This window comes from Coregonus clupeaformis, chromosome 3 (assembly GCF_020615455.1).
Source record: "Coregonus clupeaformis isolate EN_2021a chromosome 3, ASM2061545v1, whole genome shotgun sequence".
NCBI lineage: Eukaryota > Metazoa > Chordata > Actinopteri > Salmoniformes > Salmonidae > Coregonus > Coregonus clupeaformis.
In genome coordinates, this window is record NC_059194.1 from 10691371 (window position 1) to 10712065 (window position 20695).

The 20695-nt window shown below is 44.9% G+C and overlaps 1 protein-coding gene across 3 annotated transcripts in view; it reads right to left on the reverse strand.

Annotated features, from left to right (window-relative positions):
- Window positions 1-20695, reverse strand: part of LOC121540461 (palmitoyltransferase ZDHHC9) — a 45054-nt gene that overhangs the window by 19922 nt on the left and 4437 nt on the right. For all 3 annotated transcript variants that reach the window (XR_005995500.1, XM_041849342.1, XM_041849355.1), the window contains one exon: window positions 15710-15870. Coding sequence is in view for 2 of the 3 variants with exons in the window: in XM_041849342.1 (XP_041705276.1) it covers window positions 15710-15870 (161 nt within the window). In the remaining variant the exon portion in view is untranslated. The remainder of the gene's footprint in view (window positions 1-15709; window positions 15871-20695) is intronic.

The following is a 20695-nucleotide window of genomic DNA, read 5'->3' on the forward strand; positions in this document are numbered from 1 at the left end:
ACAAACATAGTCGTCTACGAAAAATTATAATCTGAATGCACAGAATGTCACTGTGGGCCATGCAATTTTAATGTATAAGTCACTCTGGGCCTTGCCCTGCATAAGAGAGAAATTACACTTTGTCTCCTGCCAATGCTGTGAACTTTGGCACAAATGGTGTGAGAGCAACTCTGAGACACTGGTGCAGGTGTTCATTGGTGAGTCTGGTGAGGTACTTGTTTATAATAAAGTTAATTGTGGAGAAGGCTGATTCACAGCTGTATGTGGAGCCAAACATGGTCAGGATGTCTAGTGCCAGTTTCCTGAGAACAGGGACATCAGCTGCAGGCACCATCTTTCCCCAGAAAGTGACAGGGTCACAATCACCAACCTGCTCCTTCAAAGCCACATTTTCTTCCCTGAGCTCATCTTTTGTTTACCTTCAAGCAAGGTGTCAGCAACTTCACACATGCATTCAGCATCTGAAAATGTTTTTTTTTGTGTTTTCCCAAAACCCAAGCTATCCTCAGTGATAACGCCATTGCATGTTGTTGGGCTGGCAGGGAATTGAAAAGGATTTTGGTGGGATTTGAGTTGGTTAATCTTGTTTGTTCTCACCTCCGTGTTCATGGGATACGTCTGATCGAATTTACTATGCCTGGTGTCATAATGGCACTTAACATTGGCACTTTTCAAGAGAGCTACGGACTCACTGCATATCAGGCGCATTGGTTTTGTGCTAGTTGCGGGGAGAATGAATAAATACTGTTCCGTCCACTCGTCTTTGAATATACAGTTTTCAGCCATATTAACAAGCCATATTAACAAAGACACTGGTAACTAAGCTCCTATCTGTGATATTAACAGTTGAACTGCGGTCAAATCTTTGTTTATTTCTGCCTGCTTGTCCCAAGGTTCCACAGAGGATATTTGGATTAATGCGATTGGGTAAGACGCGGCTTCTTGTATTTGCAAATAACCACGCAATTGGATTAGACGGGGCACTAGGAGATATGGGTGTTGCTTCGAGAAAGAGAGGTTGCTGAGTTAAAGAGGCTACTGCACCCGGTTGAATTTTTAAAGCTGCCTAAAAATAATGTATTGACTTTTATATAACAAAATGCGATGTTAACCGTTCCGGATTGACCCTTCTCTGGGTCCGGACCCGGACCGCGGTCGGCCAATTGAGTTTGGCTGGTCTAGAATGTCATTGTATGATGTAGCGTTAAGATTTCCCTTCACTGGAACTAAGGGGACCATGAAGCCCGAACCATGAAAAACAGCCCCAGACCATTACTCCTCCTGGAACTCGGTAGTGAGTGTTGCAACCGATGACAGACGATTTGTACGTGCTACGCGTTTCAGCACTCGGTGGACCCACCCTGTGAGCTTGTGTGGCCTACCACTTTGCAGCTAAGCCGTTGTTGCTCCTAGACGTTTCCACTTCACAATAACAGCACTTGCAGTTGACCAGGGCAGCTCTAGCAGGGCAGAAGTTTGACCAACTGACTTGTTGGAAAGGTGGAATCCTATGACGGTGCCACGTTGAAAGTCACTGAGCTCTTCAGTAAGGCCATTCCACTGCCAATGTTTGTCTACGGAGATTGCATGGCTGTATGCTCGATTTTATACACCTGTCTGAAATGGGTGTGGGTGAAATAGCCGAATCCACTAATTTGAAGGGGTGTCCACATACCTTTGTGTGTGTGTGTGTGTGTGTGTGTGTGTGTGTGTGTGTGTGTGTGTGTGTATACAGTGAGGGAAAAAAGTATTTGATCCCCTGCTGATTTTGTACGTTTGCCCACTGACAAAGAAATGATCAGTCTATAATTTTAATGGTAGGTTTATTTGAACAGTGAGAGACAGAATAACAACAACAAAAACCCAGAAAAACCCATGCCAAAAATGTTATAAATTGATTTGCATTTTAATGAGGGAAATAAGTATTTGACCCCCTCTCAATCAGAAAGATTTCTGGCTCCAAGGTGTCTTTTATACAGGTAATTAGCTGAGATTAGTAGCACACTCTTAAAGGGAGTGCTCCTAATCTCAGCTTGTTACCTGTATAAAAGACACCTGTCCACAGAAGCAATCAATCAATCAGATTCCAAACTCTCCACCATGGCCAAGACCAAAGAGCTCTCCAAGGATGTCAGGGACAAGATTGTAGACCTACACAAGGCTAGAATGGGCTACAAGACCATCGCCAAGCAGCTTGGTGAGAAGGTGACAACAGTTGGTGCGATTATTCGCAAATAGAAGAAACACAAAATAACTGTCAATCTCCCTCGGCCTGGGGCTCCATGCAAGATCTCACCTCGTGGAGTTGCAATGATCATGAGAACGGTGAGGAATCAGCCCAGAACTACACGGGAGGATCTTGTCAATGATCTCAAGGCAACTGGGACCATAGTCACCAATAAAACAATTGGTAACACACTACGCCGTGAAGGACTGAAATCCTGCAGCGCCCGCAATGTCCCCCTGCTCAAGAAAGCACATATACATGCCCGTCTGAAGTCTGCCAATGAACATCTGAATGATTCAGAGGAGAACTGAGTGAAAGTGTTGTGGTCAGATGAGACCAAAATCGAGCTCTTTGGCATCAACTCAACTTGCCATGTTTGGAGGAGGAGGAATGCTGCCTATGACCCCAAGAACACCATCCCCACCGTCAAACATGGAGGTGGAAACATTATGCTTTGGGGGTGTTTTTCTGCTAAGGGGACAGGACAACTTCACCGCATCAAAGGGACAATGGACGGGGCCATGTACTGTCAAATCTTGGGTGAGAACCTCCTTCCCTCAGCCAGGGCATTGAAAATGGGTCGTGGATGGGTATTCAAGCATGACAATGACCCAAAACACACGGCCAAGGCAACAAAGGAGTGGCTCAAGAAGAAGCACATTAAGGTCCTGGAGTGGCCTAGCCAGTCTCCAGACCTTAATCCCATAGAAAATCTGTGGAGGGAACTGAAGGTTCGAGTTGCCAAACGTCAGCCTCGAAACCTTAATGACTTGGAGAAGATCTGCAAAGAGGAGTGGGACAAAATCCCTCCTGAGATGTGTGCAAACCTGGTGGCCAACTACAAGAAACGTCTGACCTCTGTGATTGCCAACAAGGGTTTTGCCACCAAGTACTAAGTCATGTTTTGCATAGGGGTCAAATACTTATTTCCCTCATTAAAATGCAAATCAATTTCATAAAATTTTTGACATGCGTTCTTCTGGATTTTGTTGTTGTTATTCTGTCTCTCACTGTTCAAATAAACCTTCCATTAAAATAATAGACTGATCTTGTCTGTGTCAGTGGGCAAACGTACAAAATCAGCAGGGGATCAAATACATTTTTCCCCTCACTGTATACACACACACACACACACACACACACACACACACACACACAAAGGCATGTGGACACCCCTTCAAATTAGTGGATTCGGCTATTTCACCACTTTATTTTAAGAATGTGAAATGTCAAAATAATAGTAGAGAGAATGATTTATTTCAGCTTTTATTTCTTTCATCACATTCCCAGTGGGTCAGAAGTTTACATTCACTCAATTAGTATTTGGTAGCATTGCCTTTAAATTGTTCAACTTGGGTCAAACGTTTCGGGTAGCCTTCCACAAGCTTCCCACAATAAGTTGGGTGAATTTTGGCCCATTCCTCCTGACAGAGCTGGTGTAACGGAGTCAGGTTTGTAGTCCTCCTTGCTCGCACACGCTTTCTCAGTTCTGCCCACACATTTTCTATAGGCTTGAGGTCAGGGCTTTGTGATGGCCACTCCAATACCTTGACTTTGTTGTCCTTAAGCCATTTTGCCACAATTTTGGAAGTATGCTTGGGGTCATTGTCCATTTGGAAGACCCATTTGCGACCAAGCATTAACTTCCTGACTGATGTCTTGAGATGTTGCACACATTTTTCAGGAAAAAAAAAGAAGAGGACTGAGCACACCCCCATTCTCATCGACGGGGCTGTAGTGGAACAGGTTGAGAGCTTCAAGTTCCTTGGTGTCCACATCACCAACTAACTATCATGGTCCAAACACACCAAGACAGTCGTGAAGAGGGCACGACAAAGCCTATTCCCCCTCAGGAGACTGAAAAGATTTGGCATGGGTCCTCAGATCCTCAAAAAATTATACAGCTGCACCATCGAGAGCATCCTGACTGGTTGCATCACCGCCTGGTATGGCAACTGCTTGGCCTCCGACCGTAAGGCACTACAGAGGGTAGTGCGTACGGCCCAGTACATCACTGGGGCCAAGCTTCCTGCCATCCAGGACCTCTATACCAGGCGGTGTCAGAGGAAGGTCCTCAAAATTGTCAAAGACTCCAGCCACCCTAGTCATAGACTGTTCTCTCTGCTACCGCACGGCAAGCGGTACCGGAGTGCCAAGTCTAGGTCCAAAATACTTCTCAACAGCTTCTACCCCCAAGCCATAAGACTCCTGAACAGCTAATCATGGCTACCCAGACTATTTGCACTGCCCCCCCACCCCATCCTTTTTACGCTGCTGCTACTCTGTTAATTATTTATGCATCGTCACTTTAACTCTACCCACATGTACTTATTACTTCAACTACCTCAACTAGCCGGTGCCCCCGCACATTGACTCTGCACCAGTACCCCCCTGTATATATAGCCTCCCTACTGTTTTTTATTTTTTTCTGCTCTTTTTTTTTCCTCAACACTTTTTTTGTTGTTGTTTTATTTTTACTTTTTTTGTAAAAAATAAATGCACTGTTGGTTAAGGGCTGTAAGTAAGCATTTCACTGTAATGTCTGCACCTGTTGTTTTCGGCGCATGTTACCAATAAAATTTGATTTGATTTGATTCAATATATCCACATAATTTTCCTTCCTCATGATGCCATCTATTTTGTGAAGTGCACCAGTCCCTCCTGCAGCAAAGCACCCCCACAGCATGATGCTGCCACCCCCGTGCTTCACAGTTGGGATGGTGTTCTTTGGCTTGCAAGCGTACCCCCTTTTCCTCCCAACATAACAATGGTCATTATGGCCAAACAGTTATATTTTTGTTTCATCAGACCAAAGGACATTTCTCAAAAAAGTAGAATATTTGTATCCATGTGCAGTTGCAAACTGTAGTCTGGCTTTTTTATGGCGGTTTTGGAGCAGTGGCTTCTTCCTTGCTGAGCGGCCTTTCAGGTTATGTCAATATTGGACTCGTTTTACTGTGGATAATCCTCCAGCATCTTCACAAGGTCCTTTGCTGTTGTTCTGGGATTGATTTGTACTTTTCACACCAAAGTACGTTAATCTCTAGGAGACAGAACGCGTCTCCTTCCTGATCGGTATGATGGCTGCGTGGTCCCATGGTGTTTATACTTGCGTACTATTGCTTGTACAGATGAACGTGGTACCTTCAGGTGTTTGGAAATTGCTCCCAAGGATGAACCAGACTTGTGGAGGTCTACAAAAATTTTTCTGAGGTCTTGGCTGATTTCTTTTGATTTTCCCATGATGTCAAGCAAAGCGGCACTGAGTTTGAAGGTAGGCCTTGAAATACATCCACAGATACACCTCCAATTGACTCAAATGATGTCAATTAGCCTATCAGAAGCTTCTAAAGCCATGACATCATTTTCTGGAATTTTCCAAGCTGTTTAAAAGGCACAGTCAACTTAGTGTATGTAAACTTCTGACCCACTGGAATTGTGATACAGTGAATTATAAGTGAAATAATCTGTCTGTAAACAATTGTTGGAAAAATTACTTGTGTCAAGCACAAAGTAGATGTCCTAACCGACTTGCCAAAACTATAGTTTGTTAACAAGAAATTTGTGGAGTGGTTGAAAAACGAGTTTTAATGACTCCAACCTAAGTGTATGTAAACTTCCGACTTCAACTTCCGACTTCAACTGTGTGTGTGTGTGTGTGTGTGTGTGTGTATATATATATATTGTGATGTCACGAGAGGCTGTGTCCTGGAGGGACGTTACATCCCCCTGAGGTGGCTGCAAACCCAGACAGCTATGGCTCCATCTGCTGGTATGGTCGGGAACTCCAACCCTCTGTGGCCAATCTTCCCACGCAGCTGAAACCAATCAGGGGCTGATGGGCTGGAGTTGTTTGGAAGGGAAGAGACACGGTCTGGAGTGTGGGCTCTGGGAAGAAGAGAATTGTGTTATAATTTTGTTTGTTGCCGAAGACCTTTAATAAAAATCCTTGTTTTGGTTGAACCTGGACTCCTTGCACTACTTGGGCAACCCCGCTGGAAGCGGTAGCCTCTCGTGGCATCACAGATGGTGGAGAATACGGGCACGCTCAAGCGTTAATAGTGCATGTCAGAGGAGGATACCGAAGGTTTGATCACCCAGTTTTCCAAGTTGGCCGTAGGCTCCCCGCCGACTGAAATGGAGGACATATTGAAAGCCCTTGTTGCTGGCCAGCAAGCCCAGATGCAAGCAAACGTGGCTCTCTTGGAGGAGCAAAAGAAAGCCAACCTTCTGAAGGCAGAGGAATTGCAGTTGCAGAGACAGAGGGTGGTCCAAAATACCCGCCCAATAAAGGCAAGTGACTTTATATCTAAGATGGGAGCTACCGATGACATTGAGGCATACCTGCATGCATTTGAGGCCACGGCCACTAGGGAAGCCTGGCCCAAGCAACAGTGGGTTGGTCTGTTAGCCCCCTTTCTAACCGGGGAAGCGCTGAATGCTGTCCGGGACCTGGGCCCTGACCAGGTTACTGACTATGATGCCCTGAAGTCTGAGATCCTCAGCAGATATGGACGCACAAAGTTTGGTATGGCCCAGCGCTTTCACAGTTGGACCTTCCAACCAGACCAACCTCCTCGGGCGCAGATGCATGAACTTGTCCGAATCGCAAGGAAATGGCTGGATCCGCAGAGGAATACAGCAGCGGCGGTGGTGGAGGCCGTTGTGGTGGATCGTTACCTACGCGCCCTGCCTTATGAGGCAAAACGGTTCATCAGTCAACAGGCCTTGACCACGGCTGATCTGACCGTGGAAGCTGTGGAAAAGTACCAGGCCACAGCGGAGATGCTGAATGCTTCCCGAAAAGACCCCAGGAGTGCGGCCCCACCACAAATGGGAAGAACCCGTCCAAAGGACCCCCAAGGTCTCGAACCCAGCCACGTCAGGACTTATCCCGGCTCCAGGGGGAGCCAGAAACCAGGCGGGTCCAAGAAGAGTACACCAGGAGGGGGAAACTCGACAGTGTTACCGGTGTGGGGAGATGGGACATATCTCCTGGCAGTGTGGGAAACCAGCCGATGAACCTATGCCCACTGCGGAGTCCTCCAGCTCAGCACCCACACACCGTTTTGCCTCGCTCTTGGGAGTCGTAGATGGCGGCCCAGATCGACCCCCCCACCTGCCCGGTAACTGTGAATCACCATGATGTGGAGGCCTTACTGGATTCTGGTAGCCAGGCCACCCTGGTGCGTAAGGATTTGGTGGGCCCAACGTGTCTGACCCCGGGGAAAGTCCTCCCAGTTTCCTGTGTCCATGGGGACACCAGACAATACCCCATTACTGAACTTACAATGACCAGCACACGGGGAACCATACACACGACGGCGGGGGTGGTTGATTCCCTCCCCCGTCCCTGTCCTAATTGGACGAGACTGCCCAGCCTTTTACCCTCTGGAGAGAGTCTCAGGAGAGGATAACCCGAGTACCTCGGAAACGGAGAGGCAAGACTCATCCTGGGAAGGCTCCGGTTCAATCCTCCGAGTTACTCACTCCCGCCCGGGCTCTGATAGGGATGGCAGGTGCCCAGACCGACACAGAGACGGAGCTACAGAATCTGGACAAAGAACTGTCTGGTCTGAAGGGGACCGCTGAGAGGTATCGTTTGTTAAAGCAACAGTTAGACATGAAGACAGAAGAGTTAGATATCCTCCAGGCTAAACTCCAACAGAGCTCCTTCCCTAAGCAACAGGAGGAGCTGGAGAGGCTGCGCAGGACCATCGAGGAGTGTGAGGAGACCCTGCGCAGTAGTAAGGAGGTCCAGAAGAAGGCAGAGGAGAAGTACAAGGTGTTGGAGAACAAGATGAAGAATGCGGAGGCAGAGAGAGAGAAGGAACTGAAAGCTGCTCAACAGAAGCTAAACTCTGCTAAAACCAAGGCTGATGCGTTCAGTAAGAAACTCAAGGAGAGACAACAGGAGGCTGAGTCCCTGGTCCTAGAGTTGGAGGAGTTGAGGAGAGAGCAGTCTGGCAAGCACCACGGCAATGCGGACGCCCTCTCCCGGCGTGATGCCTTCTTCACTGCCTTTACCCCGACGAGGACGTCGGTCCCGAGGAGGGGGATGTGTGATGTCACGAGAGGCTGTGTCCTGGAGGGACGTTACATCCCCCTGAGGTGGCTGCAAACCCAGACAGCTATGGCTCCATCTGCTGGTATGGTCGGGAACTCCAACCCTCTGTGGCCAATCTTCCCACGCAGCTGAAACCAATCAGGGGCTGATGGGCTGGAGTTGTTTGGAAGGGAAGAGACACGGTCTGGAGTGTGGGCTCTGGGAAGAAGAGAATTGTGTTATAATTTTGTTTGTTGCCGAAGACCTTTAATAAAAATCCTTGTTTTGGTTGAACCTGGACTCCTTGCACTACTTGGGCAACCCCGCTGGAAGCGGTAGCCTCTCGTGGCATCACAATATATATATATACACATACATACACACACACACACACACACACACATACACACATTTGAAGTCGGAAGTTTACATACACTTAGGTTGGAGTCATTCAAACTCGTTTTTCAACCACTCCAAATGCCTGAAGGTACCACGTTCATCTGTACAAACAATAGTACGCAAGTATTAACACCATGGGACCACGCAGCCGTCATACTGCTCAGGAAGGAGACGCGTTCTGTCTCCTAGAGATGAACGTACTTTGGTGCGAAAAGTGCAAATCAATCCCAGAACAACAGCAAAGGACCTTGTGAAGATGCTGGAGGAAACAGGTACAAAAGTATCTATATGCACAGTTAAACAAGTCCTATATCGACATAACCTGAAAGGCCGCTCAGCAAGGAAGATGCCACTGCTCCAAAACCGCCATAAAAAAGCCAGACTACGGTTTGCAACTGCACATGGGGACAAATATTGTACTTTTTGGAGAAATGTCCTCTGGTCTGATGAAACAAAAATAGAACTGTTTGGCCATAATGACCATCGTTATGTTTGGAGGAAAAAGGGGGTTGCTTGCAAGCCGAAGAACACCATCCCAACCGTGAAGCACGGGGGTGGCAGCATCATGCTGTGGGGGTGCTTTGCTGCAGGAGGGACTGGTGCACTTCACAAAATAGATGGCATCATGAGGAAGGAAAATTATGTGGATATATTGAAGCAACATCTCAAGACATCAGTCAGGAAGTTAATGCTTGGTCGCAAATGGGTCTTCCAAATGGACAATGACCCCAAGCATACTTCCAAAGTTGTGGCAAAATGGCTTAAGGACAACAAAGTCAAGGTTTTGGAGTGGCCATCACAAAGCCCTGACCTCAATCCTATAGAAAAATGTGTGGGCAGAACTGAAAAAGCGTGTGCGAGCAAGGAGGCCTACAAACCTGACTCCGTTACACCAGCTCTGTCAGGAGGAATGGGCCAAAATTCACCAAACTTATTGTGGGAAGCTTGTGGAGGCGACCCGAAACGTTTGACCCAAGTTAAACAATTTAAAGGCAATGCTACCAAATGGTAATTGAGTGTATGTAAACTTCTGACCCACTGGGAATGTAATGAAATAAATAAAAGCTGAAATAAATCACTCTACTATTATTCTGACATTTCACATTCTTAAAATAAAGTGGTGATCCTAACTGACCTAAGACAGGGAATCTTTACTAGGATTAAATGTCAGGAATTGTGAAAAACTGAGTTTAAATGTATTTGGCTAAGGTGTATGTAAACTTCCGACTTCAACTGTATGTATGTATGTATGTATGTATGTATGTATGTATGTATGTATGTATGTATGTATGTATGTATGCATGCATGTATGTATGTATGTATACACACACATAAATCGCTTATAGTTTATTTTAATAACTCAAATAACATTACTGAATACTGCCAGGGGGAATGACATAACTTAACCCAAATCAAACATTTACACAGTTTGCTCTAAAAGCATCGAGGCCATACCACCCACCAAAGTCTTTGCATGATTATGGCTATGCAAGAAAGCAGAATTAATTTTAAGGATCTTGCTACCACCATTGAAGAAAAAATGTACAACTCAACAGTGTACAGGAAAAATCAATACAGTGTACAGCACACAAGACAGTGGTCAAATGCCTTCATCACATACTGCAAAAACATGTTTAAAGAAACACCAGGCTTTTTAACAAATCAGAATGTCGATTCACAGTAAGTTAATCAAACCACTTTCCACTTAAAACCATTGCTTTGTGAATGAATTAATGTAGCTAACTAGCACTCCAGTGGGGAACGAGACGCAGTCCCTTGGGAAGAGCCAGTCCTCGTCGGCCCATTATATATATTCCAGGAGGATAGGCTCTCATCCGATTAGTATTCCTCCAGGAGCCAGCCACTAACGGGTCCAAGTGACAGAGCACCACAGCTGGGCCTTCATCAATATGCCAGGCAGCCTGGGTTCTAGAGCCCTGGGGCTCCACACATCCATACCTGCCTGTCTCCCATTAACACCCCCCCACATTCCGTCACAGACCCCACCGCTTGCCACACTGGCTAAAGATGGCACATTAAAATACATTCTGGGAGTGTAAAGGCAAGATGAAAACAACTATTCTGGCGACCCAATAAATCACGAGGCAGGCATGCCAGAACGTCACGATTCAAAACCAAAGTTTGCAGGCAAAACCTTTGCAGTGATTTTAGTGAAGGTAGTTGATGCTAACTAGCCACTTGCAAAATGCACTCAATAAAAATAACCTCTGATCTCCAGCTTACTAGCTACTATTTTGTATTTTATTCAAGCGGATAAAGTAGTGACGTAGGCAGTGAAACTAAAAATGTATATAATAGAAAACTGACCCTAGTCACTGTGTTGCCTAGGGTCAGGTTTGTCGAGACTAGGGTACGATGAGGAAGACCAGTTTGAGAGGAGTGCAAAATAGGTTATGAGGGCAGGATCCTGCTGCAGACCACCAAACACAATCTATGGCTCAAAATACGCCATGTGCTAAACAAGGTCATGTCACACAAACTGAACGGCCTCGCTGTTCTAAGTAATGCCATTACGGCTATTGTTAGCCCAATGATGAGAATGTTAGCCCTAAAACCATTAACATGTTAGGCCAATAGCCAATAGCATGTTAGCAAAATATCCATTAGCATGCTAGCCGAATAGGCAATAGCCATTCGCATGTTACACTAATAGGCAATTGCCTTTAGCATGCATCTCTATGCGGTCTCACTGGAAGGCCTGAGTCAGAGCCATCACAAAGGGAGCATATCAGTCCAATAAGCAATATCCGTTAGCATGTTAGCCCAATAGCCGTTAGCATGCATCTCTATGTATTCTGACTGGAACGCTCGAGTCAAAAGGAGCGCTGCCAGCACAGGCAATCTCAGTGGACCACCTGCAGCAGTGGCAATAATTTCCAGCCCTCTGTCATCTGGAGAGGAACTCTGACCAGTCCCCCACCCAAGCCTCTCGACCGTAATGAGAGAGGATGGGGGATGCATGAAGGGCACTGTGAATCTTCCCTGCACAGACAGAGGCTGCACATTGAACAGCTAGAGAGGGAGGGAGGGAGGGTTGGGCTGCGGCAGGGCTACTGCAGAGCAGACAGGCTTTTCCCTCAAGAGACAGACAGGAAAGAGAGGCTGGCTGAAAGAGCGGCTAAAATTGTGGATAGTCCACTAGGGAGTGGTCAGGTTATCAAAACAAAGGCCATTAGAAGTGCAGCAATGTGCAGCATGTTCATCAAGACCCACATCTGGCTAGGTTATGCAAGGGAACATAGGAAGGGCTTGTCTGCAAAACCCTCCAATTTGGTTGTGCCATCATAATTAATGCATACTACTGTTGTCTAGGTAATGAGAACGGCATGGAGGGCCAAACTGATGAATTTAGACTTCATCAAGGCTCAAAATGGTACACCTCAGATTGCAGAAAAAGTTGGTAACTATGCAGGGGTCTGACTAAGGGATGAGCTCAGAACACATGGATGATTAGCTCTAACCTTTAGTGGCATAAAGCATAACAAAAATGAATTAAACAACAGGCAGGGGCTCTGGTCTCCACTCTGCTGCATTACACACACATCTGCTGCAGTATTCATGCCCCTAAAATGCTTTACACTTTGCTTGGTTCCTAATTCGCCTCGGGTGGTGGGCCACAGTCCTCCTTGGCCTCTGGTGAAATCTGTTCCACGTCCGGAAGAGACTTCGCTAGCCCCTACCCCTTAGGCACTTCATGTACATCTGAAAGGATTAGATAGGTCTGAGCAGCATGATAGTAGCTCCACCTTGCCCTCTGATAGGCTAGATGTAATTTACATTTACATTTCAGTCATTTAGCATATCCATTTAGCATATCCAGAGCGACTTACAGTTAGTGAGTGCATACATTATTTTTGTATTTTTTCATACTGGCCCCCCGTGGGAATCCAACCCACAACCCTGGCGTTGCAAACGCCATGCTCTACCAACTGAGCTACATCCCTGCTCGCCATATTGCTTACCTTATAAACTCCTACATTCTTTCAGAACTACAGAAATGTCACATTACGTTGATTAACTTTGGGTTTCAAATCACTGAACAAAAATATAAATGCAATAATTTCAATGACTTTACTGAGTTACAGTTCATATAAGGAAATCAGTCAATAATAAATTAATTAGGCACTAATCTATGGATTTCACATGACTGGGAACACAGATATGCATCTGTTGGTCAGAAAACCAGTCAGTATCTGGTGTGACCACTATTTGCCTCATGCAGCGAGACATCTCCTTCGCACAGACTGTTGATTGTGGCCTGTGGAATGTTGTCCCACTCCTCAATGGCTGTGCGAAGTTGCTGGATATTGGCGGGAACTGCAACACGACATCGTACACGTCGATCCAGAGCATCCCAAACATGCTCAATGGGTGACATGTATGGTGAGTATGCAGGCCAGACATTTTCAGCTTCCAGGAATTGTGTCCAGATCCTTGAGATGGGGCTGTGCATTATCATGCTGAAACATGAGGTGATGGCGGCAGATGAATGGCAAGACAATGGGCTGCAGGATCACATCACGGTATCTCTTTGCATTCAAATGGTTATTGATAAAACGCAATTGTGTTCATTGTCCGTAACTTATGCCTGCCCATACCATAACCCCACTGCCACCATGGGGCACTCTGTTCACAACGTTGACATCAGCAAACCACTGGCCATTGAAGGTGATCATTTTCCCACTGAAGTCAGTTACAATGCCTAACTGCAGTTAGGTCAAGACCCTGGTGAGGACGACGAGCACGCAGATGAGCTTCCCTGAGACGGTTTCTGGCAGTTTGTGCAGAAATTCTTCGGTTGTGTAAACCCACAGTTTCATAATCTTTCCGGGTGGCTGGTCTCAGACGACCCCACAGGTGAAGCCACCAGATGTGGAGGTCCTGGGCTGGCGTGGTTACACATGGTCTGCGGTTGTGAGGCCGGTTGGATGTACTGCTAAATTCTTTAAAATGACATTGGAGGCAGCTTATGGTAGAGAAATAAGCATTCAATTCTCTGGAAACAGCTCTGGCGGACATTCCTACAGTCAGCATGACAATTGCACGCTCCCTCAAAACTTGAGACATCTGTGGCATTGGTGTTGTGTGACAAAACTGCACATTTTAGAATGGCCTTTTATTGTCCCCGGCACAAGGTCAACCTGTTCAATGATCATGCTGTTTAATCAGCTTCTTGATATGCCACACCTGTCAGATGGATTTATTATCTTGGCAAAGGAGAAATGCTCACTAACAGGGATGTAAAAATGTGCACATGCATATAGCACATCTCTGGAATCTTTTATTTCAGCTCATGAAACATGGGACTAACATTTTACATATTGCGTTTATATTTGTGTATATTTAGTGCATTCGGAAAGTATTCAGACCCCTTGACTTTTTCCACATTGTTACGTTACAGCCTTAATCTAAAATTGATGAAATTGTTTTTTCCCCCTAATCAATCTACACACAATACCCCGTAATGACTTAACAAAAACAGATTTGACATTTTCGCGAATTGATAAAATAGAAAACTAAAATATCACATTTACATAAGTATTCAGACCCTTTACTCCATACTTTGTTGAAGCACCTTTGGCAGCGATTACAGCCTCAAGTCTTCTTGGGTATGATGCTACAAGCTTGGCACACCTGTATTTGGAGAGTTTCTCCCATTCTTCTCTGCAGATCCTCTCAAGCTCTGTCAGCTTAGAGGGGGAGTGTTGCTGCACAGCTATTTTCAGGTCTCTCCACAGATGTTCGATTGGGTTCAAGTCTGGGCTCTGGCTGGGCCACTCAAGGACATTCAGAGACTTGTCCGAAAGCCACTCCTGCATTGTTTTGGCTGTGTGCTTATGGTCGTTATCCTGTTTGAAGGTGAACCTTCACCCCAGTCTGAGGTCCTGAGCGCTCTGGAGCAGGTTTTCATCTCTGTACTTTGCTCTGTTCATTTTTCCCCTCGATCCTGACTAGTCTCCCAGTCCCTGCCGCTGAAAACATCCCCAAAGCATGATGCAGCCACCACGCTTTACCGTAGGGATGGTGCCAGGTTTCCTCCAGACGTGACGCTTGGCATTCAGGCCAAAGAGTTCAATCTTGGTTTCATCAGACCAGAGAATCTTGTTTCTCATGGTCTGAGAGTCTTTAGGTGCCTTTTGGCAAACTCCAAGTGGGCTGTCGTGCCTTTTACTGAGGAGTGGCTTCCGTCTGGCCACTCTACCATAAAGGCCTGATTGATGGAGTGCTGCAGAGATGGTTGTCCTTCACAGAAGACCTCTGGAGCTCTTTCAGAGTGACCATCGGGTTCTTGTTCACCTCCCTGACCAAGGCCGTTCTCCTGCGATTGCTCAGTTTGGCCGGGCGGCCAGCTCTACGAAGAGTCTTGGTGGTTCCAAACTTCTTCTATTTAAGAATGATGGAGGCCACTGTGTTCTTGGGGAACTTCAATGCTGAATAAATCTTTTGGTACCCTTCCCCAGATCTGTGCCTCGACACAATCCTGTCTCGGAGCTCTACGGACAATTCCTTCGACCTCATGGCTTGGTTCTTGCTCTGACATGCCCTATCAACTGTGGGACCTTACATAGACAGGTGCGTGCCTTTCATAATCAAGTCCAATCAATTGAATTTACCACAGGTGGACTCCAATCAAGTTGTAGAAATATCTCAAGGATGATCAATGGAAACAGGATGCACCTGAGCTCAATTTAGAGTCTCATAGCAAAGGGTCTGAATACTAATGTAAATAAGGTATTTTATTTGTATTTATATTTTTTTTATAATTTTGCAAACATTTCTAAAAACCTGTTTTCGCTTTGTCATTATGGGGTATTGTGTGTAGATTTATGAAGATTTTTATTTAATCAATTTTAGAATAAGGCTGTAACGTAACACAATGTGGAAAAAGTCAAGGGGTCTGAATACTTTCCGAAGGCACTGTATGGATTATGGCCTAGGGGTTGTTTCTAGACAGGGCCTAGGGAAGGATGAGGGACGCATGGATGATCATAACACAGGTAGGGTCAACTACTCACCGATCTCCATCTCGATGAAGGTGGCCTCCTCGGGGAGTGCGCGCGGCAACACCCCCGGGTCACTGAAGCTGGTCCTCAACAGCATGGCCATGACGAAGAAGAAGAGGAGGATAGCGAAGACCGGGATGGCAGGGGACAGGTGGATTGCCAGGTATGGGCACCTGCAGATGTGACAAGAGAACCATAGGTTAATAACAATATTCCAGCAAACACACAAGCACCACACAATGCTCTCAATGTTGACTCTGAAAACTCCATACTAAGTGATTATAATGTGATTGACCCGTGAAACATTAAGCTAAAGCAGGATAGTTACAGTACCATGTGATTATTCTGTTTAGTTATGATGATGCAAATCCTCATGAATTGTGAGCGAAAAAAAAATATTTATTGCCTTCAATTTCACACCAAAACTAACACTCCATATGTAATATAAAATAAATATGTATTTACATGGCCCTTCATGGCAGCACAATAACAGGCTGTGTTGATAACACCAGAGGTGGAAGAAGCCTTCGTCTTACACACGAGAATCCCCTAATTGTCAACAAAAAGCGCTGCACAAACAGTCTGTGCTGAGAAACAAGTCTCTTCACATTCTTGTAGAATTGTGTTCAGAAGTTGTTTACTGATGCAGCATGCCGTTAGGGCGGTTTGGTCTGCAACCCTTCCCCTAGGGCCTCACACACACACACACACACACACTGCAGCCATGGGCCAAGAATTAACAACAGCCGGAGACTGTGTTTACTCTTCTGAACACTCTCACCCTCTGGAGGGGGGAGGAGCAGTATTAACATAAGTCCAATTGGCATGCGTAAACTGTAAACTGCCAATAGAGTCAGGACGCCACTCTGCAGCCAGGACGCCCCACTTAAAAAAGGCCCTTTTCCCATCATGGTGGCGAAGGCGTTCTGTAAAGTGCTGCGGCAGATTGGCACTGAGCTATTAATAGAGCTGCTCTCCTTCTTCCCCATGTGGAGAGATCACACATCCACAATGTAAAGGGTAATATATATATATATATAAATAATGATAACAATTCCCTCTTCATAAGCACATTTATAATGCCATATAAACTGTGCATGACGCATTATAATGCACTGCTCCTCATGTGGAGAGATGTATTATGATAACACTTCCTATGAACACCCTCTTCATAATGCATTATAAGCACATGTATTATGCCTTATGAGCTATACATGACACATATAAGTCATTATGAAGAGAGAATGGGAAAGTATTACTACAACATCTGGTCATACAGGGCAATGTCCATGTTGGACAGGTTCATGAGTCATCAGGAGTTTATTTCACAGTGTAACTGGTGTAACAGGATATGGATTTGATCATGCAAGAGGTATGTGAAATGGAAATATTTTTTTTAAACACCAGATTTCTTGTGAATCCTGACGTATAAAGACGGTGGATCTTCCTACAAAATCCCAAAACATGATCAATCCAAGAAAATGCGTTCTAGTTGAAAAACATACATTCTCCCAACTCAGTCTGGTACAAATGCACACGGCACGTTTATGATGGAAGCCCTGGACACTAACTGATTGGGCTGGTTCTGTCATATTCAGTTCTCATTTAAAATGTTTAATTATCTCTTTTTGTTTGGGTGCCATTTTATGCTGACTCATAAACACTGTCATACACCACAGTGAAAACATTCTGTAAGAGGGAGGAATAGGAGAATGGGGATGGGTGTAGCTACAGTGTACAAGAGTGAGTCAACAAAACACAGGGTAACAAAGTCTACCTGTTCCTTTCACATTATGGAGATTGACTTGACTTCAGGATTTATTCATTTTAACTCTTAGTGGGGCGAAAGCCACTATGTAGATTAAACAGATAAGTCTGCATACTGGTCCCATACCTGCAGGACAGGTCCAATACATTTCCCCCAGTACCTATTTAATAGTCTGGTCCCAGATCTGTTTGTGCTGTGCCAACTCCTTTGCCTTGACAATGACCATAGGAGTTGGAAAGACAGCACAAACAGATCTGGGACCAGGCTACCTTTTCACTACTAATGTAAAATGTAAAAAAGGATCAGAGATCCATCAAATCAATATACATTTCCACTGGTTTAAGCCCTGAGGCAGATGGCCAGAGCTTTATTTAAAAAAACATTGTGACAAACCAGTCAAATTTAAGCATGGCCCTTCTTTCATTTTGCCATTTCAGTTTTCATCAACAGTGTAATAAATCACGTTCAGACTAAACACTCATTGTCAGATTCTGTGTTCAGTATTATTTGCCTTCTGAAAATATCTCTCAAGATGATTGAATGTCATTTTCTTAATAAGGTCCACTGCAGCCATTTTTATCTCAACATCAAATCCTTGCTGGGTTATAATTAAGCACTTTACAGTGATTTTTAAGTGAAAACATGGTGAAAAAGAAACAAACATAGCTTCTTAGCAAAGACCAATTTCTCAAGCAAGAATTTTGCTAGGACTGGTCTGAGTGAGGAGGGGAAAACTGAAAACTAGCTGTTATTGGCAGAGAGGTTTGGAACTCTTTCTTATTGGTGTATTAACTAAGGCTGTGTCTAGACTTGACAGTTCATGCAGCTTTAGTATTTTGATAATGTAATTCTGATCATGGAATTCTGATCATGCCATGTTGTGCCGCTCCCGCGCTATATTCAAATGCCAGTATGCATTCCACAAATGGTGGAATAGGCAAAATTATATAAACACAATAACAACTAATGGCAGTAGCTAACTACATTAGCTAAGTGGCCAGCTAACCTCTGTAGCTAGCCAGCAAGCTAGCAAGTAACACGAAAGGGATTGCAAATGAGGTAGCATTACTCTAGCAAAACAAAAATTAATTCGTTTTTCTAAATATTAGATAGTTGGCTAGCAAACACGATCCCCACACTCTAGGAATGCATTTCCTCCAACGTTATAATGAAAAAAGGTGCCTCTCGGTCCCAAAACACACATTTTCTGGAGACTTGTGGGAGGAGTGCTGATGACGTCGCCCACTGTATGCTCTTTCGGTAGCCTGATTGCATCCAACTGAGGATAAATCCCCACACAATGCATCCCTGACCACCTCCTGAAGTGGTCAGACAGATCTGAACAGAATCAGACCACGAAGCTACTTATTTTTGACTGCAATGGGCCTTTAATATGTTCATATTCTCCCTTGTTTGTTCTTCCTCTCCCTCGTTGTCATCGGAGAGAAAGGCTCCCCAAATTAGTGTTCAGAAGGCTATATTTATGCTCTCAAGTCATCTAAAAATAACATCAAACCAAGTCATTGAGCAACACATTTCCTTTAAGATATCTAAATATGTAATTTCTTTGAACTATCCCTTTAAATTGGGCCTTGAGCCCAACCTGCATGCCATGGACACTGTACAATTTGTCATACACTTCCCTAACACGAGGCTTGTAACAGCCAGTTCTTTAAATACATTGAAAGCAGAGCTAACATATCAACCACTGGCTCTGCCTGGTATCAATTATAATAAGTAACTGATGCAGAGTGAGAACTTTACTATCAACTTTTTACCACTGGAGGGGAAGGGACATTTGCATGAGGGCTCTCTAATCTAGATTTTGAACCATGAAACTTCACACTGAACACACAGAGAAGGACTCGTTAGTAACAAGTAACTATTTTTTTCCTTTTGTTTTCTTCAACTTTAGTTGAGGTGTCCATGAAACGGGCGCCATTATCTCAGTTTGAGACTTATCTGCCCCATTTCCTGAACACAGATCAAACCTACTCTTGGGCAAAAAAGACTCTCCATTGAGCATGCTTTTTAGCCCAGGACTAGGCTTAATCTGTGTCTGGGAAACCGGCCGATCATGTACTTCAAGAGTGGAGATGAGGAGAGGCCTCTAAGGTAGAGAGGTTGCAGCCTTAAAAAAGTAGAACTCCTCATGCTGAGCAACACCACCGAGGAAGATGTCATGCCTTAGCCACTCCTGACATTTGCAGTCGCTGAGTATTTCATACCCAGCCTTCGTTAATACTTAACACCGGCGTTAGCTGTCCGTTGGAAGTGAATCACAGAAGTGAATCACAATACCAATGAATTATGTACCATACTGCTGCGCTAGCAGCTCTACAGTAGTCTCTCTCTCTCTCTCTAGAAACAAGTTGAATCAGCAACAAAAAGTTGCAACAGTGGAGCAGAACAAAGTGATTAATTAATAAATCAGATTACAACGATGTGATTCCATGAAATACTACACTGACAGAGAGAGGAAAAAGGAACATAGTATTGTGGAGAATCAATAAGGGCCCGACAAGCCACTGCAATACAATGGCTGCGTTCCAAATGGAACCTTATCCACTATAGTGCACTACTTCTGACCAGGGCCCAGTAGAGTGCCATTTGGGACGCAATAGATTTTGAACTGCAAATTGAGAAGGGACCGAATCCTTATGACCCAAAATGCTGCCAAAGTGGCTACGAGACAGTACCGCACACCTGAGTCCTTTAAAAGAGATGATATCAGACAGAAGACATCTCTTGGGAGAATGGTGGCATGTGTCATCAATTACAAAGCACTTGGATGAGGAGGCAAACATGTATTAAGTGTCTCTCCCTAGCTCGTCTCCTTGTCTTGAAGTACAGATATGAACAGGATCATTTCACTGAAATTCACTCTCCCTATAAAACACAACACAACCTTGAACAAGGCCTCCTGTAGCTCAGTTGGTAGAGCATGGCGTTTGCAACGCCAGGGTTGTGGTTCGATTCCCACGGGGGGCCAGTATGAAAAATGTATGCACTCACTAACTGTAAGTCGCTCTGGATAAGAGCATCTGCTAAATGACTAAAATGTCAATGTAAACAAGAAAGCTTTTAGGGAACAAAGACTACTTCATGATTATCGGAAATAGATACAGTAGGTTCTCAATATGAATCAGGGCATTGACTGGGTTGTGTTCATTAAACACCAAGTGGAAGAAGAAAACAGACTGAAAGGGAGGGACTACCTTTACCTGTTC